Source organism: Macrobrachium rosenbergii, chromosome 25 (genome assembly GCF_040412425.1).
Source record: "Macrobrachium rosenbergii isolate ZJJX-2024 chromosome 25, ASM4041242v1, whole genome shotgun sequence".
Lineage (NCBI taxonomy): Eukaryota > Metazoa > Arthropoda > Malacostraca > Decapoda > Palaemonidae > Macrobrachium > Macrobrachium rosenbergii.
In genome coordinates this window covers 11,871,034-11,896,033 of record NC_089765.1, presented here as the reverse complement: position 1 = coordinate 11,896,033, position 25,000 = coordinate 11,871,034, and the positions used below count along the sequence as shown (strand labels likewise).

General features: G+C 37.0%; 1 protein-coding gene across 1 annotated transcript in view; it reads right to left on the bottom strand.

The window, feature by feature from the left end:
- The window catches only part of LOC136852324 (uncharacterized), a 202,924-nt gene that overhangs the window by 95,625 nt on the left and 82,299 nt on the right, over positions 1 to 25,000 (bottom strand). Inside the window, exon 2 of the mRNA XM_067126873.1 lies at positions 20,721 to 23,144. Within this exon, the coding sequence (XP_066982974.1) occupies positions 20,721 to 21,587 (867 nt within the window). The 5' untranslated portion in view covers positions 21,588 to 23,144. The remainder of the gene's footprint in view (positions 1 to 20,720; positions 23,145 to 25,000) is intronic.

Here is a 25,000-nt window from a genome sequence, read left to right as displayed (position 1 = left end):
TTGTGTACGCATACAAAAATACACATACGTACATGTATTCCAAATATTCATCTCCACACAAATAACAATCATTATTGCACGAAATATTTGATTCACAATTCACACAGACAGTTTCCCCTCAAGTGTAATTTATTTCTGTTGAAAAGATGAAACTCGCGAATAGAAGTGTTTCATTCCAGGTTTTGTAATAGTGGAACGTGGCTTTTAAAGTGATGCACCTTTTCAGGTTGGAATGCTCAGGAATAGTAAACATGGAAAGAATTATATTTCCAAATGTAAATTACGGAATGAATGTTAAAGTTCACGCATTTACTACTGCCCACTCATAGAGAATTTCATTCGTAAATCGTATGGTAGATTCCTAAGTGAGTATAATTAGATATGAATGATAAATGATAGTAGATCTTACGTTTATCCATTCATAAAAAAAATTCATTCATAAATCGACAAGTAGATTCGAAAGTGAGTACAATTAGATATGAATGATAAATGATAGTAGATCTTACGTTCATCCATTCATAAAAAAAATTCATTCATAAATCGACAAGTAGATTCGAAAGTGAGTACAATTAGATATGAATGATAAATGATAGTAGATCTTTCGTTTGTCCATTCATAAAAAAATTCATCCACAAATCAAACACATTCCTCAGAGAGGAAAGTTACAGATGAATGATACAGGATAGTAAATCTTACGTTTGTCCATTCTTAAAAAATTTCATTCACAAATCAAACAGGTTCCTAAGAGAAGACATTCATTTATGAATAATAAAAGATAGCAAATCAACAGGTGATCCTGCCACGAGGAATTCTCACTGTTGATGAGGGATTGGGTTATAAGATTTTAACGGATTTTAAAAAGCAGATAATATAGAAGTTGTAGTAATATGACAATAGGTGGAGTTAGAGATGAAATTCATTTTCTCCAGATAGTCTGATCTGTAATAGCCTATACAATAGTTCAATTGCTTGTTTAGTTTAGGACATATACCAGTGTTGGGGATGAGGGGTAAAAATAGCAAAGCAAACTGAATCACGAAAATAAGGAACGTGATGAATACATAAATAAAGACAAAATCCACGAAGGAAAGAGAAACAATGGAGTGCTGCTGCAAGGCCTTTCGACTCATAGTGCTAAGTAAAGGACCATAAGTCGAAAGGCCTTGCAACACTCCATTGTTATACATATATGTGTGTGTGTGTGTGTATAACCCCCATTCACAGAACTCATTCATTCTCTCGTCCCCTAGGGACTCAAATGAATATACAATTCCTTTACAATGCGTCTAAATGTCAGACGGTCTTATCTCTCGTCAGTGTGTTGTACACTCGTGTACTTGTTCTCATATACCCTTTAAAAGGTGTGTGTACATTTCTGTACACTCTCTGCACCTTTAGGAAGCTCCATTTAGGTATTTATTTATATATATTTATTTATATTTATCATTTTCGAAGCTAAAACCCTGACAGACGTATTTATACTTGTAGTCTATTAAAGGACGATGTGTTAGGCGTCGGACTGAGAATGCGGAAGGAGAAGAAGAAGAAGAAGAGAAGAAGAAGAAGAGGAATAGAATTGTTTAGTATTTGTGCGTGTGTGACAGAACTGTTTAGTGTTGTTTGTGCTTAGTGTGTGTGTGTGTTTGTTTGTTTAGCCTGAACGATGGTTTGTTTAAGTGATAGTGCTTTTATTAACAGAAATATTTACAAGTAATAGATGAAGATTAAATGAAATGGAATTGGTTAGTGTGTGTTTGTTTAGCTCGAACAAGGCTTTGTTTAGAAGCTAATGTTTTTATTAACAGATACAGTTCCTAGTAAAGCTTAGATAACACCTTTTAATTGGTCTTGTCAAGGCTCAGGTCCAGGTGAATAAATGGCTTTAGATAAAAGGTGTAGATTCGTCCCCTTTAATGGAAGAAGGTCATAAAGTCCGTTGCTGATCTGAATAAAATGTGAGAATGGGTGACTTGGCGGGCTTTATAAGGCGTCCTCGATCCCACAGATGTGGGGTTTATCAAACGTCCCATCATAAAAGGCCTTAGCAATAATAGTATTCATTATATTTAATGCCTTTTAATGTCGTTTAGGGCCTTTTAATGCCCTTTAGGACCTTTTAATGCTTTTTATACCTTTTAATGGCCTTTAGAACCTTTTAATGCCTTTAAGGGCCTTGTAATGCCTTTTAGGGCCTTTTAGCTCCGTTTATGGCCTTTTAATATCTATTAAGGTCTTTCAATGCTTTTTAGGTCCTTTTCATGCCTTTTAGGGCCTTCTAATGCCTTTTAGGAGCTTTTAATATCTTTTAGGAGCTTTCAATGCCTTTAGGACCTTTTAATGCCTGTAGGGCCTTTCAATGCCTTTTTAGGTCTTTTTCGTGCCTCTTAGGACCCTGTAATGGCTTTTAGGGCCTTTTAATGCCTTTTATAGCCTTTTAGGACCTTTTAATGCCTTTTAATGCCTTTGAGGTCCTTTTCGTGCCTTTTAGTGTCTTTTAGGATCATTTAATGGTCCTAAAAGGTCCTAAAAGACTTTTAATTTCTTTTAGGGCCCTTTAATGCCTCTTAGGTCCTTTTCGAGCATTTAGGGCCTTTTAGTGTCTTTTAGATCCTTTTCGAGCTTTTTAGGACCTTTTAATGCCTTTTAGATCCTTTTCGTGCCTTTCAGTGCCTTTTAGGACCATTTAATGCCTTTTAGGGCCTTTTAATGCCATTTATAGGGCCTTCCATTCCCTTCTGTTGTGCTATATAGCTTATCAAAGATCCCTTTGATAAAAGGCTTGAATTTCTAGCCATTTGAACCGAATTCTTAAACGCTCGAACTACGCATTCACTCTGGCACTCTCTGGAGTGCCATTCGTAATGAGAGCGGCTGATGGCACTCCCCAAATACCCCCCCCCCTTTCCCCTCCCCTCTCCCCCTCCCCCTTCCCAACTCATTGATTGACTGACTTTGAACACAATGGCTGGCTCTGTTTTGCTTTCAAAGCGTTTCCTACCCTCGCCTTTCTCTGCCGCTATTCCTTTTTACACAGGCATAATTTAATTTCTTAAACTCCCCTACCCTTCTCTAACCTTCTCTCTCTCTCTCTCTCTCTCTCTCTCTCTCTCTCTCTCTCTCTCTCTCTCTCTCTGTCGTCTTCTCTTTCTGTTATTTGCTCCCTCTTTTTAACCTTCTTTTTAACCTTTCTCTCCCTTTCCCTCTCTCTCTCTATCTCTCCCCTTTCTTCCTCTATTTGCCACCTGTCGACATTTGTTGACTTCCCTCCGCCTTTGTGTCATGTTCCATATTCCATAGTTTCTCTCTCTCTCTCTCTCTCTCTCTCTCTCTCTCTCTCTCTCTCTCTCTCTCTCTCTCTCTAGGGTTCTTCAACCCCTTTCTCTCTCTCGGGGTTTTCTCTCATTTACTTGGTGTCGTGTTCGTATTTCTGCTTTTTCTTTTGTAGTTTATTCTTCTCTCCTATTTCCTCTCTCATTTTTCTGTCTTGTTCGTGCACTCAGCCTTCTTAGGAGGAAGCCCTTTTGTTTTCCTCCAAAGCTAGATTCTGGTCCAAATGTTCCTGATCTCATATTCATGTTTCTAACTTATCTTTTCTCGCCTGATCTTACAATTAGCCTTCTTAGGAGGAAAGCTGTTTTGTATTTCTTCAAAGCTAGCTTCTAGACCAAATGTTTGTGCCGTGGGGTCTTAAAACATGCTTCTGGAAAATGTTTGTATGTTTGCACGAGCAGCAGATGTTTCTACCACAAAACTAACGGATGTTTTTGGCAGTTAACCTCACCATAAATAGTGAAAATTAATGTTTTTTTTCTATATTGTTATTCCTCACACCGCTGGACTCTGGAACTGGACCACCAGATACGAGAATGTACGAGAGTTTGTATTACTACAGGCCTGTTTTGACTTGGTAATGAGGAAGCATTTTCAGCGATTTTACTTAGATAGGCCTAAGAGTTGATGTGGTGCGATAATCATGAGAGAATCATAGGATATAAGTGAGGGAATATCACATGAGTAATGGAAAAGAGATTGCATGATATAGGCCTATTATGACGTGGTAATAAGGGAGAACTGTGAAACGATTGGGTCAGATAGGCCTAAGAGTTGATGTGGTAAGATAATCATGAGAGAATTGTGAGACATAAGTGAGTGAACACCAGACAAGATAATGTACAAGAGATTGCAGTGGTATAGGCCTATTGTGACATAGCAATGAAGAAGTACTTGAAACGATTTTAGGGCGATAGGCCTAAGAGTTGATGTGGTATGGTAATCATGAGAGAATTGTAGGGTATAAGTGGGAACATCAAATGCGATAACATACGAGAGATTGCGGTGGTATAGGCCTATTAGTAGTTGAAACGATTTTAGGCAGACAGGCCTAAGAGATTGAAGGCTTACGAGACACCGATAAAAATATTGAAATAAATAAACAAACAACCATCTCTGAAGAGACATTTTTTGGATAGGCCTTAGGCCTTCACAACAAACTCTTACGCTTAAATACTTTAGGGGTTAATGAACCACTGCTGTATAAACAATTACAGATAAACACTCAATAATTTGAGTAGCTTAGAGGATAAACATTTTAATGCAACGCCAAGTAATTAGTCCTAATTCATATCATTTTAGAAATAATCGCCCGGACATTTTGTGGCGACTGGCCCTCCCAGCACTTATCTCTGGGTTTAAGTTCCAGCGATTACCGGGCGATTTGCTAGTAATAGATAGTGAGCAGGTTACCATTGAGTTGGTAATGGCTGAATAATTATGAATGAGTGGTAATTTGTGACCTATATTGACGAATTACACGTGAGGGGAAATGCTGTTTGCTTAGAGGCTGTAATTTTCTGTAATTATGGTTGCACGTAATTCCGTATTTTTAAATTTTTTTTTCAGAATTTTTTGTTTACTTTTTTTGTCGGTTGTAAATTTTCTCTCTCTCTCTCTCTCTCTCTCTCTCTCTCTCTCTCTCTCTCTCTGTTACTTGTGTGTGTGTGTGTATTATATATATATATATATATATATATATATATATATATATATATATATATATATATATATATATATATATATATATATATATATATATATATATATATATATATATTATATATATATATACATATATATATATTATATATATATATATATATAATATATATATATATATATATATATATAAATATATATATATATATATATATATATATATATATATATATATATATATATATATATATATATATATATATATATATATATATATATATATATACATATATATATACATATATATATATATATATAAAGATTCAGCATAGAATATTAAAAGAATATAAATAAATAATTCGCGAACGTACTAGCTAACACCCGTATTTTTTTCTGATAAAAAGAAATATCAGATTCGTAGACGGGGGAATTCAAAACAGATCTTGACTGATTTGGACGAATTTGTCAGTCGGGAGGGTGAGGAAAAAAACCTTAGGCTTTGAATGTGTTTTGGTTTTAGTTTTCTGTCTATTGTGCCGGCTTTCTCTGTCCGCCCTCAAATCTTAAAAACTACTGAGGCTAGAGGGCTGCAAATTGGCACGGTACATTTCTATGTACCTTTTTATATATATATATATATATATATATATATATATATATATATATATATATATATATATATATATATATATATAATTTTGTCATTTATACACGCCTGACATCTTTGAATATTCGTATATTTTAAGCCTCAAATATTACTTAATATCGAATTCATGTTATCTTAAAAATAACTTACATAAGGGAATTATAAATGATAAATGCCTCCGGACCACGGCCAGGATTCGAACTTGTGCGTTTGTTTTTAGATACAGGGATAGAAGGGATATATATATATATACTTTTAACTGTGAAGATTCTCTCTCTCTCTCTCTCTCTCTCTCTCTCTCTCTCTCTCTCTCTCTCTCTCTCTCTCTCTCTCTGGACATTAGAAAAATGTTAATGATGACATAAAATTTTTTGAAAAACTGTTTGGCCCTTTGTCGTTACAAAGAGAAATAACATCCCCTCTCTCTCTCTCTCTCTCTCTCTCTCTCTCTCTCTCTCTCTCTCTCTCTCTCTCTCTCTCTCTCTCTCTGTAACCTGACGTTGATATTTGTCATCAATAGACAGTGTTTTTTTTTGAACAGATTTTTACGTCCCGCCTTAGTTAATAAGCAGGCGAATAAAAATTTTGGGAGAATGACCTCATTTGTCATTCATGATGACCTGTTCCTGTTAATTTAACTGCCACTGTGTAATTTGTGTCGTTAATATGTCCTTCAGATGAGGTTGCATTAAAAGAATGAGCGTATTTATTGCTATTTATGGGTTGGTGTGTGTTTGTGTAAGGTTTAAAAATGGTAGTTGTAATGGGCTTTTGATTATTCATAGTTAGTGACTTGTATGTATGTATGTATATGTATATATATGTATATATATATATATATATATATATATATATATATATATATATATATATATATATATATATATATATATATATATATATATTTATATATACATATATGTATGTATAAATTTATATAATATATATACATATATATATATGTATATATAAATTTATATAATATATATATATATATATATATATATATATATATATATATATATATATATATATATATATATATATGAGAGAGAGAGAGAGAGAGAGAGAGAGAGAGAGAGAGAGAGAGAAAGAGAGAGAGAATTGTTTACGTAAATTTCTAAAGTATTTCCATATTATTTTATACGACACGTAAGTGGCTACAAACCGCTTGCATTTACATTTACAAAAACAGTTACATCTCAAAAAAAGATTATTCTTTATCTTTCCCGTTTAAATCTATTGGTTCTCTCGATCAGAAGGAATATAAAATTAAGCCTGTTGTTTGCGCGACCAGCCGCCAATCGCCCGATTCCAGAATTTTGAATAATTTGTTCGGCGGTAAACAAAAGGATTTTATTCTTAATGAAGTTTTGCCCCGTGGTTCTGTGGATAGAGTTTCTGGTGTTGCGATATTCCTAAAATTTTTACCGCTAGTTTTTAAAGGAATTTTAGGGAGTGTTTATATTGTTTTAATAGATGTATTTTCTTTGTTGGTGTTTTTTTGCCGCTAATTTTTAAAGGATTTTTAGGGAATTTTTTTCAATTTTTCTGAAATTTCATATTTCTTTTGTAATTTTTAAAGGATTTTAGGAAATATGTTCAATTTTTCCTGAGAAATTTCAGAGTTCTTTCGTAATTTTTAAAGGAGTTTTAGGGAATAATTTCAATTTTTCCTGAAAATTTTCATATTTCTTTTGTCATTTTTAAAGGTTTTTTAGTGAATGTTTTTAATTTTTCCCAAGAAATTTCTTATCTCTTTTGTAATTTTTAAAGGATTGTTAGTGAATATTTTAAATTTGTCCTAAAAAATTTCATATTTTGTAATTTTTAAAGGATTTTAGGAGATATTTTAGATTTTCGTAAGAAATTTCATATTTCTTTTGTAATTTTTTAAATGATTTTAGGGAATATTTTAAATTTTTCGTAAGAAATTTCATATTTCTTATGTAATTTTTAAAAGGATTTTTAGGGAATATTTTACATTTTTCTTTAAAAATTTCATATTTCTTTTTCCTACAGTATTTCTTGAAGCTTTTAGTCCTGATTGTTAAGGGTTTTAGGGAATATTTTGATTTTCTTTGTTGTGATATTCTTAAAATTTTGGGGGTTCTAATTTTAAGGGATTTTTATGGACATTTTTGAGTTTTATAAATTTATCTTATATTTTGTTTGTCGTGATATTCTTAAAATTTTGGGGGCCCTAGTTTTTAAGGGTTTTTAGGGAAGATTCTTATTGTTTTAATAGATATTATATTTCCTTTGTTTTGATATTCTTAAAGTTTTTTATCATAACTCTAAGGGATTTTTAGAGAAATTTTTATTTTTTTAAAAGTGATTGTGTATTATCATAATTTTCAAGGGATATATATATATATATATATATATATATATATATATATATATATATATATATATATATATATATATATATATATATATATAATATATATATATATATATATATATATATATATATTATATATATAAATGTATATAAATATATATGTGCATATATATATATGTGTATTTGTATATACATATATATATATATATATATATATATATATATATATATATATATATATATATATATATACGTATGTGTGTGTGTATACAAGCGTATGCATTCTTACAGAATTGTATGAAAACAGATATATTTCAGTCTATACACAGATCTTTTCTTATCCCTCACTCTTTCTTCACACCCCCTAACCACGCCGCCCCTCTCTCTCTCTCTCTCTCTCTCTCTCTCTCTCTCTCTCTCTCTCTCTCTCTCTCTCTCTCTCTCCTCCCACTCGGCAACAGTAGCAGAGACCTAAGTTGAACGGCGGGTATATTTGTCCTAAGGGACTTCGGGAACAAGTTTGGGAATTCGTCAGCATTTCATTCCTGGATTCCTGAATTCATGACTTTCTCAGTTCATTAAGGAATGAGGAAGTCGTGAATTCCGGAAGCAGAGCTGAAGTTCTGAATTCAATAAGGAATCAGCGCGAAGGAATTGGGAATTGTTAAGTTTGTGTCTAAAGGCTAAATAGATTGATTAAGTATTTCCTGAATTATTTTGTTAGATGAAAATATGATGATGATATGGTTATTACAAAGGTGTAATAATGACCTAGGCTTCATTACATAGATGTTTAAATTATAAATGACGATATTTTAGTAAAAGATATATTTGACAACAGTGATTTTCCTTTTTTTAATCTTTTTAAATGACGAACGTAAATTAGGTTCTTTTCTTTATCAAGGCTTTAAATTGAAAACCTCTTGCTTTGTTTTATCAAATAAAAAATCCAACTGACTTATTACACACACACACACACACACACGTATATATATATATATATATATATATATATATATATATATATATATATATATATATAATCATAAGTATGTATATATATATATATATATATATATATATATATATATATATATATATGCATAATCATAAATATGTATATATATATATAGATAGATAGATAGATAGATATATATATATATATATATATATATATATATATGTATGTATATATATATATATATATATATATATATATATATATATATATATATATATATATATATATTCTATCTCTTTCCATCTGTCAACCTTTCAGGACCTGATAACTGCCTATTTAAGCAACAAAACACAAAAACCAACACACATGAGACTTGCATATTTTTCAAGTTCAAACAATCCCAAAAAATATAAAAAAAATTAAGAAAAGTCCTAATTTTCACAAACAAACCCCTTCCCCATCCCCACCCCAACAATTAGACAGAACCACCCACAAAAAGAGCCGTTAAAAATGACAGATATCTGTCGTCTGTCGCGTGATTGAGTAATATTCTTCTTGACTGTCTCAATCGATAAGAGTTTTCACTCGGCGTTCGCGAAATGCTTGCAAAAGCAGTAAGCGACGTATTCTGCAACATTAAGTATATTCGCGTGCTAGGTGGGACGGATTGCTTTTAAAGAATATGTAAGGGGTTTTATTCCTGAGAATAAGGAGGGGTTTAGGAAGTAATTAAAGGAGAGTGAGGTTACTTAATATGTATATACATATATATATATATATATATATATATATATATATATATATATATATATATATATATATAATATGCATATATCTATATATAATATATATGTATATAAAATACATACATATATGTATGTCTATATACACATATATAAATTATGTATATATATCTGTATATATATATATATGTATATATATATATATATATATATATATATATATATAATATTTTATATATAGAATTTTTGTGTTTATATTTATCATCTTATATTAAGCCACTGGATTATCAGAAACTTGAATTAGGGATAACCTCAAATTGCTGTGTAATTTGATTGTGCTTCTGATGAGAGAGAGAGAGAGAGAGAGAGAGATCAAATTTTCTCCAGTGCCAAATAAAACTCCCATTCCTGTTTAGATCTATAATACACGGCACATTAACCCAGTAAGAGAGAGAGAGAGAGAGAGAGAGAGAGAGAGAGAGAGAGAGAGAGAGAGAGAGAGAGAGATCTGATTTCTTTCAAAGAGAATCAAATTCCTTCTCATACTTAGATCATAAATGCATAACTCATCAACTCTGTGCGTGTGTGTGTGTGAGAGAGAGAGAGAGAGAGAGAGAGAGAGAGAGAGAGAGAGAGAGAGAGAGAGAGAGGGTCCCTTCAGATATCAGTCACAATCCGTCTTAATCCATCACAAAAGTCCTCCTGATTTCAATAGCCAAAAGGAGTAAGCCCTCAGGAAGGTCCCTCCAATGGCGTTTGCATAATGAGAAGTGTGTGTGTGTGTGTGTATGTATACTGTATATATACCGCAGTATACGACTGCAGTAGTAGCAGTAGCAGGCTTCGTCTTCTTTCCGTTATGGGACGGGAATTCGGACGTTAATTTTATACGGGAGGCATCTCCAAGTCTACTGCAGTGCTGGTTGCTGGTGGTGGAGAGAAAGAGAGAAGGAGAGAGAGTCTCTCTCCCTCTCTCTCTCTCTCTCACCACACATTCTGTACTCTGTAAGGATTTTTTTTAGTTCAGCTTTGGGGAAAATTGCTACCTCTCTCTCTCTCTCTCTCTCTCTCTCTCTCTCTCTCTCTCTCAGTAAGGATCTTTTTCATGGTTTAGCTTAGAGAAATATTATTATCTCTCTCTCTCTCTTCTCTCTTTCTCTCTCTCTCTCTCTCTCTCTCTCTCTCTCTCAGTAAGGGTCTTTTTTTAGGGTTTAGCTTAGAGAAATATTGTTCTCTCTCTCTCTCTCTCAGTAAGGGTTTTTTTTTTTTTAGGGTCTCTCTCTCTCTCTCTCTCTCTCTCTCTCTCTCTCTCTCTCTCTCTCTGTGCAAGGATTTTATTTTTGTTCAGCTTGACACCTCTTTTTTTCAGAAATCCAATCTTCTTGAATTCAATATCTTGAATTTGTACCTTGTTGGTCTAGCAGCTTTACTCCTTGAGACCTATTGTGAATTTGGAGGTCCTGCACTGTATATGTATGGATATATATATAAATGTGTGTGTCTATTATTGCTGGTATAGGTGTGGTTTGTACCTAGCCCATAGTACAGTGTTCCCATTGCATTCTGTGAAAATGCCAGACTTCTAAAAGGTAAACAGTGTTCCAAAGATATTCTAAGGCAATGTCCAGACTTCTAAAATCTACCTTGACGCGACTTTCCTGATCCAAAACCGTTCACAAGACGTATCAGAAAATTGCCTCCATTGTTTGCATCTGCAGTTTGTTTTCACAAACTGTTTGTCGTCCTTCTGGTTGACCTGTAGGTGAGCTGCGCTGACCTGTCGTTTGGGAAATCATTTCTTTTTCATGCGGGATTTTTTACAGGTCTAGTTTCTTGGTGTTTTTGATCGTGTTTGGTTTTTGAATAATTGAATAATTTTCTTTTTGATTTTTTGTTTGTGCTTTATTCGATGGCATAAATTTCATGAAAATTAATCAGTTACAGGTTATTTTGACAAGCAGAAGTTGCTTGGGCAATCGTAAGTTATTTGAGAATAATATTTAAACTGAAAAAATTGTGATTTAGGTAACAGAAAAAAATTCAGGTCGAGGGTATGTTTTCTGTTTGTGGTTGGTTTTGTGGCTTAATTTTCATTAAAATGAATCAATTTCGGGTTATTTTTTACAAGCAGAAGTTGCTTGAGCAGTCGTAAGACGCTGGAGAATAATATATTTACTGAAAAACACCATCTTTTGGATATAAACAGAAAAAAACTCAGGTCGAAGCTATGGTTTCTTTCTGTGCTTGGTTTGGGATCATAAAATTTCATTAAAACTGATAAATCTCGGGTTATTTTTTTACAAGCAGAAGTTGTTTGACCAATCATAAGTTACTGGAGAATAATATATATATTGAAAAAACACTATCCTTTAGATAACAACAGAAAAAAACCCAGGTCGAAGGTATGGCACTCAGGTAAAAAAAAAAAAAGGTATGATTTGTTACATCATTAAGTGACTCGGCCGCACCTTGTTATTTCTCCCTGAAGGCTAAGCGGTTATTATAACTTCTCCCCACCCCAACCCCTCTTCCGAAGGCTAAGCTGTTATTATAACCTCCCTTACCTCACCCCCCACCACTCCCCTTTAATATGTAACAATCTATAAATGTGTCGTGTTACTTCTTTGTGGGACTTGGCCATAAGGATAATTTATTTTTGACCTGTTGTGTGGTATCAATTATAGTTAGTGTCCTTGGGATCATCTGTGTTTATAGGGTGTGTATGTATGTATGTATGTATATGTATATGTGTATATATGTGTATATATACACATATACATATATGTATGTATATAAGTATATACAGTACAGTATACTTTTATTATGGGAAGTGAACTAAACTGGCCACTACAGCACAGAACATTATGGCCAGTTACTGAACTCTCTGTAACAAGAAAGTTCATTATAGACAGTATTATTTACTAAACTGTCTATAACAAGATAGTTCATTATGGCCAGTAACAGTAATTTAAACTGTTCATTACAACATACATAAATAAAAAAATTGATAATTTAATCTTCCTGGACCACTTAGAAAGATAGTCTAAAATTCTTATGAAAAGGTCCCTCCCTCCCTCCACACATACCACTTCTCCCTCACCCACTCATTCCCCCTCCTCTCTCTCTCTCTCTCTCTCCTCCCCTTCTCCAAGCTCATTACCAACCCCAGGGGAAGGGGGACGTAATTCTCATGACCTGTGGGGAACCAGGTCTTCTTCCTCATTATCAATCTACGCATTACAATCTCCGTCACCAGAGGTCCTTCATGGACCTGCCACTTGTAGTAAGGTTAATCAGCCGAGGTTTTTGGGGTTTGGGGGTCATTCTCCCTCCAGAAACTGATATGATGTTTGTCCTGTGAGGAGGAGGCGGGGCGAGAATGTGTCTCCTGGCCAGGGCTAGAATTTGGGTACAGATAAATATCGAAATTAAATGCCCAACTTGTAAATGTAATAGATTTATAGAATCTACTGGTTACTGTTGTAGCCAGGTATATACGTAATTGTGATAACCACAATGCCCTCTTAACTTTCCGATATCTCTCTCTCTCTCTCTCTCTCTCTCTCTCTCTCTCTCTCTCTCTCTCTCTCTCTCTCTCTCTCTCCTGGTCACACTCAATCTCAGAGTGCCCAAAATTCTTCTGCAGGTAACCCACAATTTTTCATTCCACCGATTTCTCAAATAGTTTCCACCAGGCCTGCGCTAGAACTGGACACAAGACTGGCATTCCCATTGCCCTTTACTCTTAGAAGAGAGAGAGAGAGAGAGAGAGAGAGAGAGAGAGAGAGATTGTTTCAATACTTAACCCAATTAGGATGCAGGCTTCTATCCAGGTCAACTCAGTTCCTAAAGATTCCTTCTCGAATTCCAAGGTCTAGTGAATTTTATCATAAACCCACGAATGGAGAGGTGCATACACACTCTCTCTCTCTCTCTCTCTCTCTCTCTCTCTCTCTCTCTCTCTAAGAAGATGTTAGAGAAACCTGTCCTGTGAGAAAAACCTCTCTCTCTCTCTCTCTCTCTCTCTCTCTCTCTCTCTCTCTCTCTCTCTCTCTCTCTCTCTCTCTCAAGGAAACGTTAGAGAAACCTGTCCTGTAAGAAAAGACCTCTCTCTCTCTCTCTCTCTCTCTCTCTCTCTCTCTCTCTCTCTCTCTCACGAAAACGTTGGGGAAACCTATCCTGTATAAAAAGCCTCTCTCTCTCTCTCTCTCTCTCTCTCTCTCTCTCTCTCTCTCTCTCTCTCCAGGCTTTCCCTCGCATTGACAGATCTTTCCATAACACTCTTTAAATTTGAATCGTTTAAAAAGTGCTTTACTCTCTCTCTCTCTCTCTCTCTCTCTCTCTCTCTCTCTCTCTCTCTCTCTCTCTCTCTCTCTCTCTCTCTCTAAACAGCCCCCACCCAGCATTCTTACTCGACTTCTTCTTCTCGTAATGCTTGTGACGTGAGCTGGAAGTTTATACGTATCTGATTACGGTCTTACAAGAGTTGTGGTGCCATCGCTGAGGCTGCTTAAGCCTCCGGATGAGAATACAAGTTCACATATCATCGTGGGAGTCCCTGATCGTTTGAATACATTTGCATATGAGGGTCCTTGAATGAAAGAGAGAGAGAGAGAGAGAGAGAGAGAGAGAGAGAGAGAGAGAGAGGTCAGGTTTCTCAAACGTTAGGGGGAGAGAGCGAGAGAGGGGGATTTTTTTTGACAGGACAGGTTTCTCAAACATTTGAGAGAGAGAGAGAGAGAGACTTTTTCACAGGACAGGCTTCTCAAACGTTTTTGAGAGAGAGAAAGAGAGTTTTTTGACAAGACAGGTTTTTCAAACGCATTCGAGAGAGAGAGAAAGAGAGACTTTTTCACAGGACAGGTTTCTCAAACGCTTTTGAGAGAGATAGAGAGAGAGAGAGACCGAGAGAGAGAGATTTTTTGACAGGGCAGGTTTCTCAAACGCATTTGAGAGAGAGAGAGAGAGAGAGAGACAGAGAGAGAGAGAGAGAGAGAGAGAGAGAGAGAGAGAGAGAGAGAGAGTTGTTAGGTATTTCGTGAGTATTGTGTATATCTGAATTTATAAATCCTTTTCGTGTGTGAGTGTAACAGAGAGAGAGAGAGAGAGTCGTTAAATGGGTTCCAATCATTTCCAATGTTCCTCAGACGTAGATAAGTGGGTTCCAGGTATTTCCAGGATTTCTCTGACACAGTTAAGTGGGTTCCAGGTATTTCCAGTGTTCCCCTGACTTGGTTAAATGGGTTCCAGTGTTCCACTATTGTAGTTAAGTGAGTTCCAGTGTTCCACTATTGTAGTTAAGTGAGTTCCAGTGTTCCACTATTGTAATTAAATGGGTTCCGGCTATTTCCAGTGTTCCTCAGACGTAGTTAAAATGGTTCCAGTGTTCCTGTGACGTAGTTAATTGGGTTCCAGTGTTCCTCTGGCGTAGTTAAATGTGTTCCAGTGTTCCTTAGACGTAATTAATGTGTTCCAGTGTTCCTCAGGCGTAGCTAAAAGGGTTCCAGTGTTCCTCAGACGCAGCTAAAAGGGTTCCAGTGTTCCTATGGCGTACTAAAACGGTTCCAGCGTTCCTCAGGCGTAGCGAAAAGGGTTCCAGTGTTCCTCAGACGCAGCTGAAATGGTTCCAGTGTTCCTTTGCTGTAGTTACATGGGTTCCACCCATTTCCAGCGTTCCTCCGACGTACTTAAAAGGGTTCCACCCATTTCCAGCGTTCCTCTGACTTCCTCCCTCACTTAGCCGAAGGAAACAGGTCCGTTCCGTCCCCCCCCCCCCTCGCTCTCCCCTCCCTCCCCGCACCCTTTTACAAAGGAGATTAAAAGAGACCAAGAATATAAGAGGCGTGGGAAAGGGAAAAGGTGGCGTTGCCTGACTTCTTTTTCCATCCGCCTCTTCACGAGTGTTTCAACTTGGGTCATTTCTTTTGGCTTGTCTGTTTGTCTGTCTGTGTTTGTCTGTGTCTGTCTGTCTCACAGGCTCTAGAGAGAGAGAGAGAGAGGTAGGGCAATGGGTCAGTTTTCCTTCTCTCTCTCTCTCTCTCTCTCTCTCTCTCTTCATGAGTGTTTCAACTTGGGTCATACCTTTTGGCTTGTGTTTGACTGTCTGTCTGTCTCACTCAGAGGCCAGAGAGAGAGAGAGAGACAGAGGGAGAGAGAGAGAGGTAGGTCAATAGGTCATCTCTCTCTCTCTCTCTCTCTCTCTCTCTCTCTCTCTCTCTCTCTCTCTCTCTCTGCGAGTTTGGGAGATTCCCAGGGCGGGCACTACCGTGAAATGGGTGTGTCAGAAATATCGACGGTGACGCTTTGCGATGCGATATTGTTTATTCATGTTTCGGTGGCCGATTTATTGGGGGCACGAGTGAACGAACGTACTCGCATACTCGCGATTTTATTTATGTATACAGGTCAGATTTATTTAGCGTTTGTTTTTTGCTAAAAAAAGGAAAAAAAGTTTCACTTTCAAATACTTTCAACTCACGGCTTTGCAGATTTACTTTCTCTCTCGTCCAAGATCGTTTGTTGTTTCTTTTTTGTCATTGTATGTGCGTTTGTAGTGTATGTGTGTGGTCGTTTGAGTGTATTTGGGACTGCGTGCGTGCGCGCCTGGAAAAGCTTTTGGGAGTAGAGAGTTTATTTATTTATTGCCAAAAAGGCTTCACCTCCAAAATACTTTCTTCACTCACGACTCTGCAGATTGTTTGTTATTGTTTCGTGTCATTGCGTGCATGTGTGTGTATTTGTGTGTGTGTATTTGAGAGATTTGTGTGTGTGTGTGTGTGCCTGTGTAAAAGCGTGCGTGGGAGGAGAGAGAGAGAGAGAGAGAGAGAGAGAGAGAGAGAGAGAGAGAGAGAGAGCAGATCCTCCCCTGCGATGCTCCGGGAAAGCTTAAAGCGGATAGGAAGAAGAAGGGGACTTGCCCCAGCAGGGCCGGGCCGGGCCAAACTTTGGGCTGGGGTGTGTGTGTGTGTGTGTGACTGGTTAGGAGGTCCTGGGGTGAGGGAAGGGGGCTTGGCCCACCCGAAATTATCGCCAGCATCGCCATCACCCTCAGCTGACATCTGCATCATCATCATCAGTTCTAAGTCATCACTTTTGTCATCATTTTTTCTTCACTTGAGTCTGTCATGTCGTTATGAAGTGATGAATTATCACCACTTCTAGGATAATAATAATAATAATAATAATAATAATAATAATAATAATAATAATAATAATAATAATAATAATAATAACAAGACGCCATGTTCCAATAATAATCAATGAATAATAATAATAAAATAATAATAATAATAATAATAATATGACAAGGCAATGTTCCATTTGAATAAGTCCATCTTCTAATTAATAATAATAATAATAATAATAATAATAATAATAATAATAATAATAATAATAATAATAATAATAATATAATAATAATAATAATAATAATAATAATGCAGCAAAGACGCCATGTTCCATGTGAATAAGGTTCGTCTTCTAGAATAATAATAATAATAATAATAATAATAATAATAATAATAATAATAATAATAATAATAATAATAATATAACAAAGACGCCATGTTCCATGTGAATAAGGTTCAACTTCTGAGTAATAATAATAATAATAATAATAATAATAATAATAATAATAATAATAATATGACAAGGCTGCAATGTTCCATTTGAATAAAGTCCATCTTCTAGAATAATAATAATAATAATAATAATAATAATAATAATAATAATAATAATAATAATATAATAATAATAATAATAACAATACTAATATTAATAATACCATTTAAACCCAGACCCATCTCTCGACAGCAATCCGGCTATTTCGTAGAATTTTTGCACGGGTCAGCTTTCCCAGGAATAAGGTAATTTTGCATTTTTCCATCAACTGCTTTCCAGAACTAATATTTCGTTTGAGGTCATAGATGACTCAGCTTCTGAACTATAAGCTGCTATGGTTTAGACAGAGCTATGCAGAACCAGTAGCACTGGATTTCCAAGTATTCCAGCGACGGCAACGGGTCCAGATTCTGGGAAAAGCGTTCCATCTCTTCTGAGAACGCATTGCTAACCAGAGTGAATTACCCTCGCTAGGAAAAGATAGAGTTTTTTTGTATTATTATTATTATTATTATTATTATTATTATTATTATTATTATTATTATTATTATTATTATTATTCAGAAGATGAACCTTATTCATATGGAACATTGCGGCTTCGTTATATTATTATTATTATTATTATTATTATTATTATTATTATTATTATTATTATTATTATTATTATACATTCTGAATGCTACTGTGGAGAGAGCCATGGAAAATATAATAATAATAATAATAATAATAATAATAATAATAATAATAATAATTATTATTATTATTATTATTATTATTATTATTATAATTATTTTTAATATTATTATTATTATTATTAATCCGAATGCTACTGTAGACAGAGTGCGTAAGAATTAGTACTACTTTCAATGTACGTTTGTGTGTACGCTTGCGAGCGCTCGTGCACGCAGATAAAAAGACGCAATACTTTATATACTTTATATATATAAGAGATAATGGATAAAAACACGAGAAATAAATCAGATAACTTGACGGTTTAGGAAAGCAAGACAGTTGATTATTCCCAGCTCGCCATTGGGTGGCAAAGTTGACCTGTCTCAGCCTCTGGGACAACGTCTTTAGCTTTGCTGTTTTTTTAATTTCCCCAAGAAAACAAAGTAGTCTTGCCCTGCGTGAGAGAGAGAGAGAGAGAGAGAGAGAGAGAGAGAGAGAGAGAGAGAGAGAGAGAGAGAGAGAGGGGGTTTTAAAGAAAAGGAACAGAGAGAGAGAAGAGAGAGAGAGAGAGAGAGAAAGAGAGAGAAAGAAGAAATGGGGGATGCGAGAGAGAAAGAAAGAGAAAGAGAGGGAAACAGAAAAAAAATTCAAAGAGAGAGAGAGAGAGAAAGAGAGATTCAAATAGAGAGAGAGAGAGAGAGAAAGAGTTCAGAGAGAGAGAAAAGGATTCATAGAGAGAGAGAGAGAGAGAAGAGTTCAAAAGAAAAAGAGAAAAAATTGAAAGAGAGAGAGAGAGAGAGAGAGAGAGAGAGAGAGAGAGAAAAGAGGAAAGATTGAAAGAGAGAGAGAGAACCAAGGGAGGAAAAAGAGAGAGAAGCAAGCTAGAGCCAGGCTAGGCAGACAGAGAGAGAGAGAGAGAGAGAGAGAGAGAGAGAGAGAGAGAGAGAGAGCAGGAGGAGGGATCCTATCAGACCTTTTTATCGCAGAGATATAGCCGCTATCTGCCCCAACACTAAACGAATTCACTTATGTGTGGAGAGGGGAGGGGGAGGGGAAGGGGTTAAACTTCCCCCGCCTCTCGTAGTGGCTAAGATAAAGTTTGTGTGCGTTCCCGGAGATAGCATCTCTCTCTCTCTCTCTCTCTCTCTCTCTCTCTCTCTCTCTCTCTCTCTCTCTCTCAAAGCTTTGCGCATCTCGTTCGTCTGATGTTTTGTGGCTTTTGTTTATGTCCGACGGCTCAGACTTCTTCTTCTTCAGAGACTCTTTTTTAACTGATGCTGATTTTCTTGAATGTTTTTATTTTTTCACAAATAGGACGCGAAATTGTTCATTTATAATATATATATATATATATATATATATATATATATATATATATATATATATATATATATATATATATATATATAATATTATATAATTAGCTGTTTCAATCATATTTTCACTGCAATTTAAGCAATAAGCAACAGTGAAATTTCACTTTATCATTTTTTTCTGAAGATTTAATGTTGTAAACAAATGTGTTTGTGTGTTAGTGTGCGTGTGTATGTGTGCCTGAAGATGCTGACATTCCCCCACGAAAGCCTTGTACCAAAATATATAAAAATAAATAAATAAATAAAAATAAATTTCTTGACAGTGTCTAATGCACTCAGTCAGGCCAACCAGAGGTCACTGATGAAATTAACAACAATCCCACTAAAGGGTGGAAAGGGAGAGGGGGAATTAGCCCCTACCCCCCCTACCTGGTCTCTCAAGCTCTTAGATGAGACGTCCCAGGTACCTGTTCATAAAAATCTCGCCTGGTACAGGTTATGGCCACCTCTGGGGATTGGTGAAAGCAATTTTTAGGAATTTTTTTTATTAAGGCGGTCTTCCTTTGATCTCTTCCTGAGTTCTGCTGATCATGCCTGCTGCTGGGAGTGGGCGTGGGCGTGGGTGGGTTTGGTTTGGAGGTTTTTTTGTGGGTGGGATGATGTGTGGGCGGTTTTTGTGTGTGTGTGTTTTTTTGGGGGTGGGATGATGTGTGGGCGGTTTGTGTGTGTGTGTGTTTTTTGTGTGTGTGTTTTTTTGGTGTTTGTGTTTTTTGTGTTTGTGTGTTTTATTGTGTTTGTATGTCTGAGCGCGTGTGTTTTCTTGTGTTTGTGTCTGTGTGTGTGTTTTGTGTGCTTTGTTTTCTTGTGTTTTCTTGTTTGTGCGGGTGTTTTCTTGTGTTTGTGCCTGTGTGTGTGTTTTTTGTGTTTGTGTGTTCTATTGTGTTTTTCTTGTGTTTGTGTGTTCTATTGTGTTTTTGTGTTTGTGTCTGTGTGTGTGCTTTCTTGTGTGTTTGTGAGTCTGTAGTTTCCTGTGTTTATTTGTATGTATTTTCTTGTGTGTGTGTGTGTGTGTGTTTTTCTTGTGTCTATGTGTGGGTGTATTTTCTTGTGTGTGTGTGTGTGTGTGTATGTGTGATCCGTTCAAGATTTGATTGTTGTTCCAGAATTTTTGGAGGTGTAATTCAACAGTTTTATTTTGATTTTCTTATTAATGTCTAACCAGAGTGCCTTTGCACGTTTGTGTGTGTGTGTGTGGGATTTATTAAAATTTATTGAAATTTATCAAAATTTATTGTTTTATTCATTAAATAATAGCTGTCTATAACAGCTATTTTTAATAAATAATGGCTGTCTTGAACTGTCAGTTGATGACAAAATTTATGAAATTTAAGAATTCCAAAAATATCTTCAACTTCGTTCTTACCTTCGTCAGGAGACTCATCATCTCCGCCGAGCGCTCGGGCTGCTCGGGACGCAACGGCACGTCCTTGACCGCCGGATCCTCCTCCTCGGCAGCATCCCTCAGGAGGGAAGGATTGACCGCCGTCATCTCCTGCCGAAGGATTCTGGCGATCCTCTCCCTCCTCCGGATATTCTCCATGACCTGTTCCTCGAGCACCTTCCGCGGGATGTGGTCCTTGACGTGGTATCCCCGATTGCGGATCAGAGTGTCCAGCTGCTCCTGGGCCTTGCAGCCTCCGCCTTCCCCTTCTGCTGCGTCGCCGGCAGCAGCAGCGTTAGCATCAGCTGATAGAAGTTCCACGTCTGCTGCTGTCTCTCCTCCTCCTCCTCCTCCTCCTGCGTCGTCCTCGGTGGCAAAGGTGACCTCGCCCTTGGGTCTGCTGCTGAGTCTCGGCGAGGTGGCCCCAGCCACGCCCATCATCCTGCTGGTGGAGGAGGAGGAGGAAGCGGCCGCCGCAGAAGAAGAAGAACAGCAGCCCTGAGTGAGCGTCGGGGGCCCGGGTACCGCGATCTGCCGAAGGCTCGGCTGGGCCACTGTGGCCAGGGTGAGCGCCCTTCCTCCTCCAGTGGCCGCATCGAGGTCTACCGTCGTCACCGGCGGCGCCGCCGCTGCTGAAGAAGGAGAAGACGACCACTGCGGGTGATGATGCTTCTGCAGGTGCCCTCGACCGCCATATTCCTTCCCGCCGCCGCCGCCGCCGCCGTCGGCGTCGGACCCCTGCTGGCGGGGGTCTGATCCCCCTCCTCCTCCTCCTCCCCGACAGTCACGCCGCGTCCACACCCTCAGGATGGCGTCTTTGACTCCTCGCCAGGGGCCGGACTCCTCCATGGAGCCCCTGGGCCGCCTCAGCCAGCAGGCAGTGTGGCCATTGCACGGCCCGGCCGGCCACCACCACCTCTTCACCGCCTCCCACAGGACATCCCACAGCCGCGTCCTCACGGCGGCTCCTCCTCCTCCTCCTCCTCCTGAAGACTACAACAACGACAAACGCGACGACGACAAGCTGCTGGTGCTGCTGACGAAGGCGGCGACGAAGGCGGTGGTAGACCGTTTCTTCACGCTGCTGCTGCTGACGAAGGCTGAGACGACGAAGAAGACGGAGAAGAAGGAGAAGAAGAGGGAGAAGAAGGAGAAGAAGAAGTCGCGGGTATTGAGGGCCCCGACTTCAGAGGGGTTATTCATCTCAGTGGGAGTGAGGAGGAGGAGTTTTCGCGGAGGAGGAGGCGTAGGAAAGAGGAGGAGGGAGACTCTAGCATAATAGGTTGAAAAAGGGGTTCTAGAAGCACCATTTGGGGTTGGGGTGGGGGGAAAGAGAGAGGGGCGCCTCTGGACCTTGTCGCTACGCCGCTTTTCGTCGCTTATTGTCGTTGCTTTGTCCTCTTCGCTTCTCTCTTATTACTTATTATATTTACGGCGTCTGATTTCCTCCGTTTCCCTTCAACTTCGATGGCTGACGCGTAGATCGATCTCGGACCGATCTTACTTATTACTTTTTACTTATTACTTGTTACTTTTTACTTATTACTTATTATCATGACGTTTGTTTTATACTCCGTTTCCCGTAAGCTTCGATGGCTGACACGTAAACTGATTTTTACGAACCTATTTACACAAATTTACAGAAAAACATTCTACATTAATTTACACTTTTTTAAACTTTATTTTTTTTTGTTGAGCAGGATTTCATTCAAACAGCACCACTTTGAAAAAAAAAACTTTTTTTATTCCCAGAGAAATCGAAAGTGTATTTTTTTTTTTTTATTCACGAACGCTTGATAAAAGTCTTGTTAGGTTGTATGACCCCTTTTTCCAGACGGGACTTATTCTAATTATTATTATTATTAATAATAATAATTATTATTATTATTATTATTACTGATATATATCAATCACTGAACACAAAACAGGCGAGTGGGAACATTACAGACAGACGTAAAGAGACACGGAGACGGGACCCCCACAAAAATCGAGTTTTTGAGCATGTGACTGACTGACTGACTGACAAAAACAGTCAGGCTGACAGGCTGACTGTCGACAGCTGAATGACAGGCTGACAGACAAACAGACAGACTGACTAAAGTTATATATATATATAATATATATATACCACTTTGATTGAGCGCTGGCTACGATATTCTTTTTTATTTTCTCTCTCTCTCTCTTTTTTTTTTTTTTTAGCCTTCAACGGTCATAGGGGCGAGTCCTTGTCTTCGTGGAATTGGAGCTGCCCAGTCCTCGCATCATGTGGTCACGATTCCCCGGGCTGCTTCTTGTGCTTCTGCTTTTGTTGCGACCTCGAAGGCACTGACTCTTCAGACGAGGGCATGTCGGCTTTCAGGTGACTTTTGGGGCGCTGGGCAGAGGGGCTGAGGTCTTGGGTGTCATCTGGAAGGAAAGAAGAAGAAGAATTTAGGGATTTTGGTTGGCTGGGAATGTTAATGTTTTTGGCGTCAGTGGTTCAGTGTTTTTCCGTGAGGTTTTTAAGAATAGTTTTGAAGTCATGTGAGATGTTTCGTTTTGCAAACGATATTAGTTTATAAAATGTTTATACTTTATATATATATATATATATATATATATATATATATATATATATATATATATATATATATATATATATATATATATAAAGTATAAATATTCATATATCCTTCCCTAAATCTTAGTAGAAGGAAGACACATTTATTTCCGACAACGTAGAACTTTCTTCCCAATTGGAAGACACCAACACATTCAAAACCCGCCCTGTCTTCCTAGCAAGGAAAAAACCTTCTCTCCTTAACAAAAGGGTTCCAATCCCTCCAACGCAGGAAACAAAGCTCTTCTTAATAGGAGAGAGATATAACCCATTTCTCGCAAAGGGGGATTCACCCATTCTTAGAGCGGGACGCAAGTTCCTGAGATGTATGTTAGTATTACACCATTCCCGGTTTTTTTTTTTTTTTTTTTTTTTGCCACGCTCCTAGGTTAGGTTAGGTTGGGTTAGGTTAGGTTTTGCTGGGTTAGGTTAGGTTAGGTTAGGTTGGGTTAGGTTAGGTTTTGCTGGGTTAGGTTAGGTTAGGTTAGGTTAGGTTTTGCTGGGTTAGGTTAGGCTAGATTAGTAATTTTAAAGTAATTCGGGTGTGGGAAATAGGTCAGGTTAGTAATTTTAAAGTAATTTGGGTGTGGTAAATAGGTTAAGTTAGGTTAGATTAGATTAGTAATTTTAAAGTAATTTGGGCAGGGAAATAGGTTAGGTTGGTTAGGTTAGGTTAGGTGAAAATAATATATTTCAAGTAATTTGGGTGTGGGAAACACAATGAGATTATTTTCTTTTTAAATTCTTGTTAGAAAGGTCCCGGCTCTCGGTTACGTCTCGGGAAGATGCGAGCGGGAAGGTTAAGAAATTCCCTTCTTTAGAGAGAAAACCAATTTTTCACCATATTTCACAAATAGGGGTGTTTTACGTCTTACGAGGCAGCATTCGTCTTTCTTCGAAATATAACGACCTATATTACGTGCTGAGAGGCGCCGGGGTATGTTGTAAACAAGGAGAACCAGCTTTCTTTACAAAAACAGCTTTAATCTTTTACTGGGATGAGATACTTTTCGGTTACTGCAAGCATATAATCTTCTGAGTTCTTTGGTGGTAAAAAATTTATAGATGATTTGGGAGTCTTTTAGAAAATTTATTTTTTTTATTTTTGTTAGGTTTTAATGTATTTATTCTCTCTCTCTCTCTCTCTCTCTCTCTCTCTCTCTCTCTCTCGTGGCAATAAGTTTATACATAATTTGGAAGTTTTTAGAAAATTTCTTTGTTTTTATATAAGGTTTTTAGATATTTATTTCTCTCTCTCTCTCTCTCTCTCTCTCTCTCTCTCTCTCTCTCTCTCTCTCTCTCTCTCTCTCTCTCATTCTCGCATAAACACATATAAACACATGTATATATATATATATATATATATATATATATATATATATATATATATATATATATATATATACCTAATGTATATATACATATACATATACATATATATACAGTATATATACATACACATACACAAACAAAACAAACAAAGCAGTTTGCCAAACAAACCATCTCCCCACTTCTCATTAGAACCCAGACTAATCACACAAAACCGAGAATACCAGAGCATTAATCCCCCCAAAGAATGTTGGATACATCGAGGACCTTCCCCTCCACACACAAAATCCACCGTCCCCAAATTCCGGGGATTAACGTAACATGAAATCCCCTC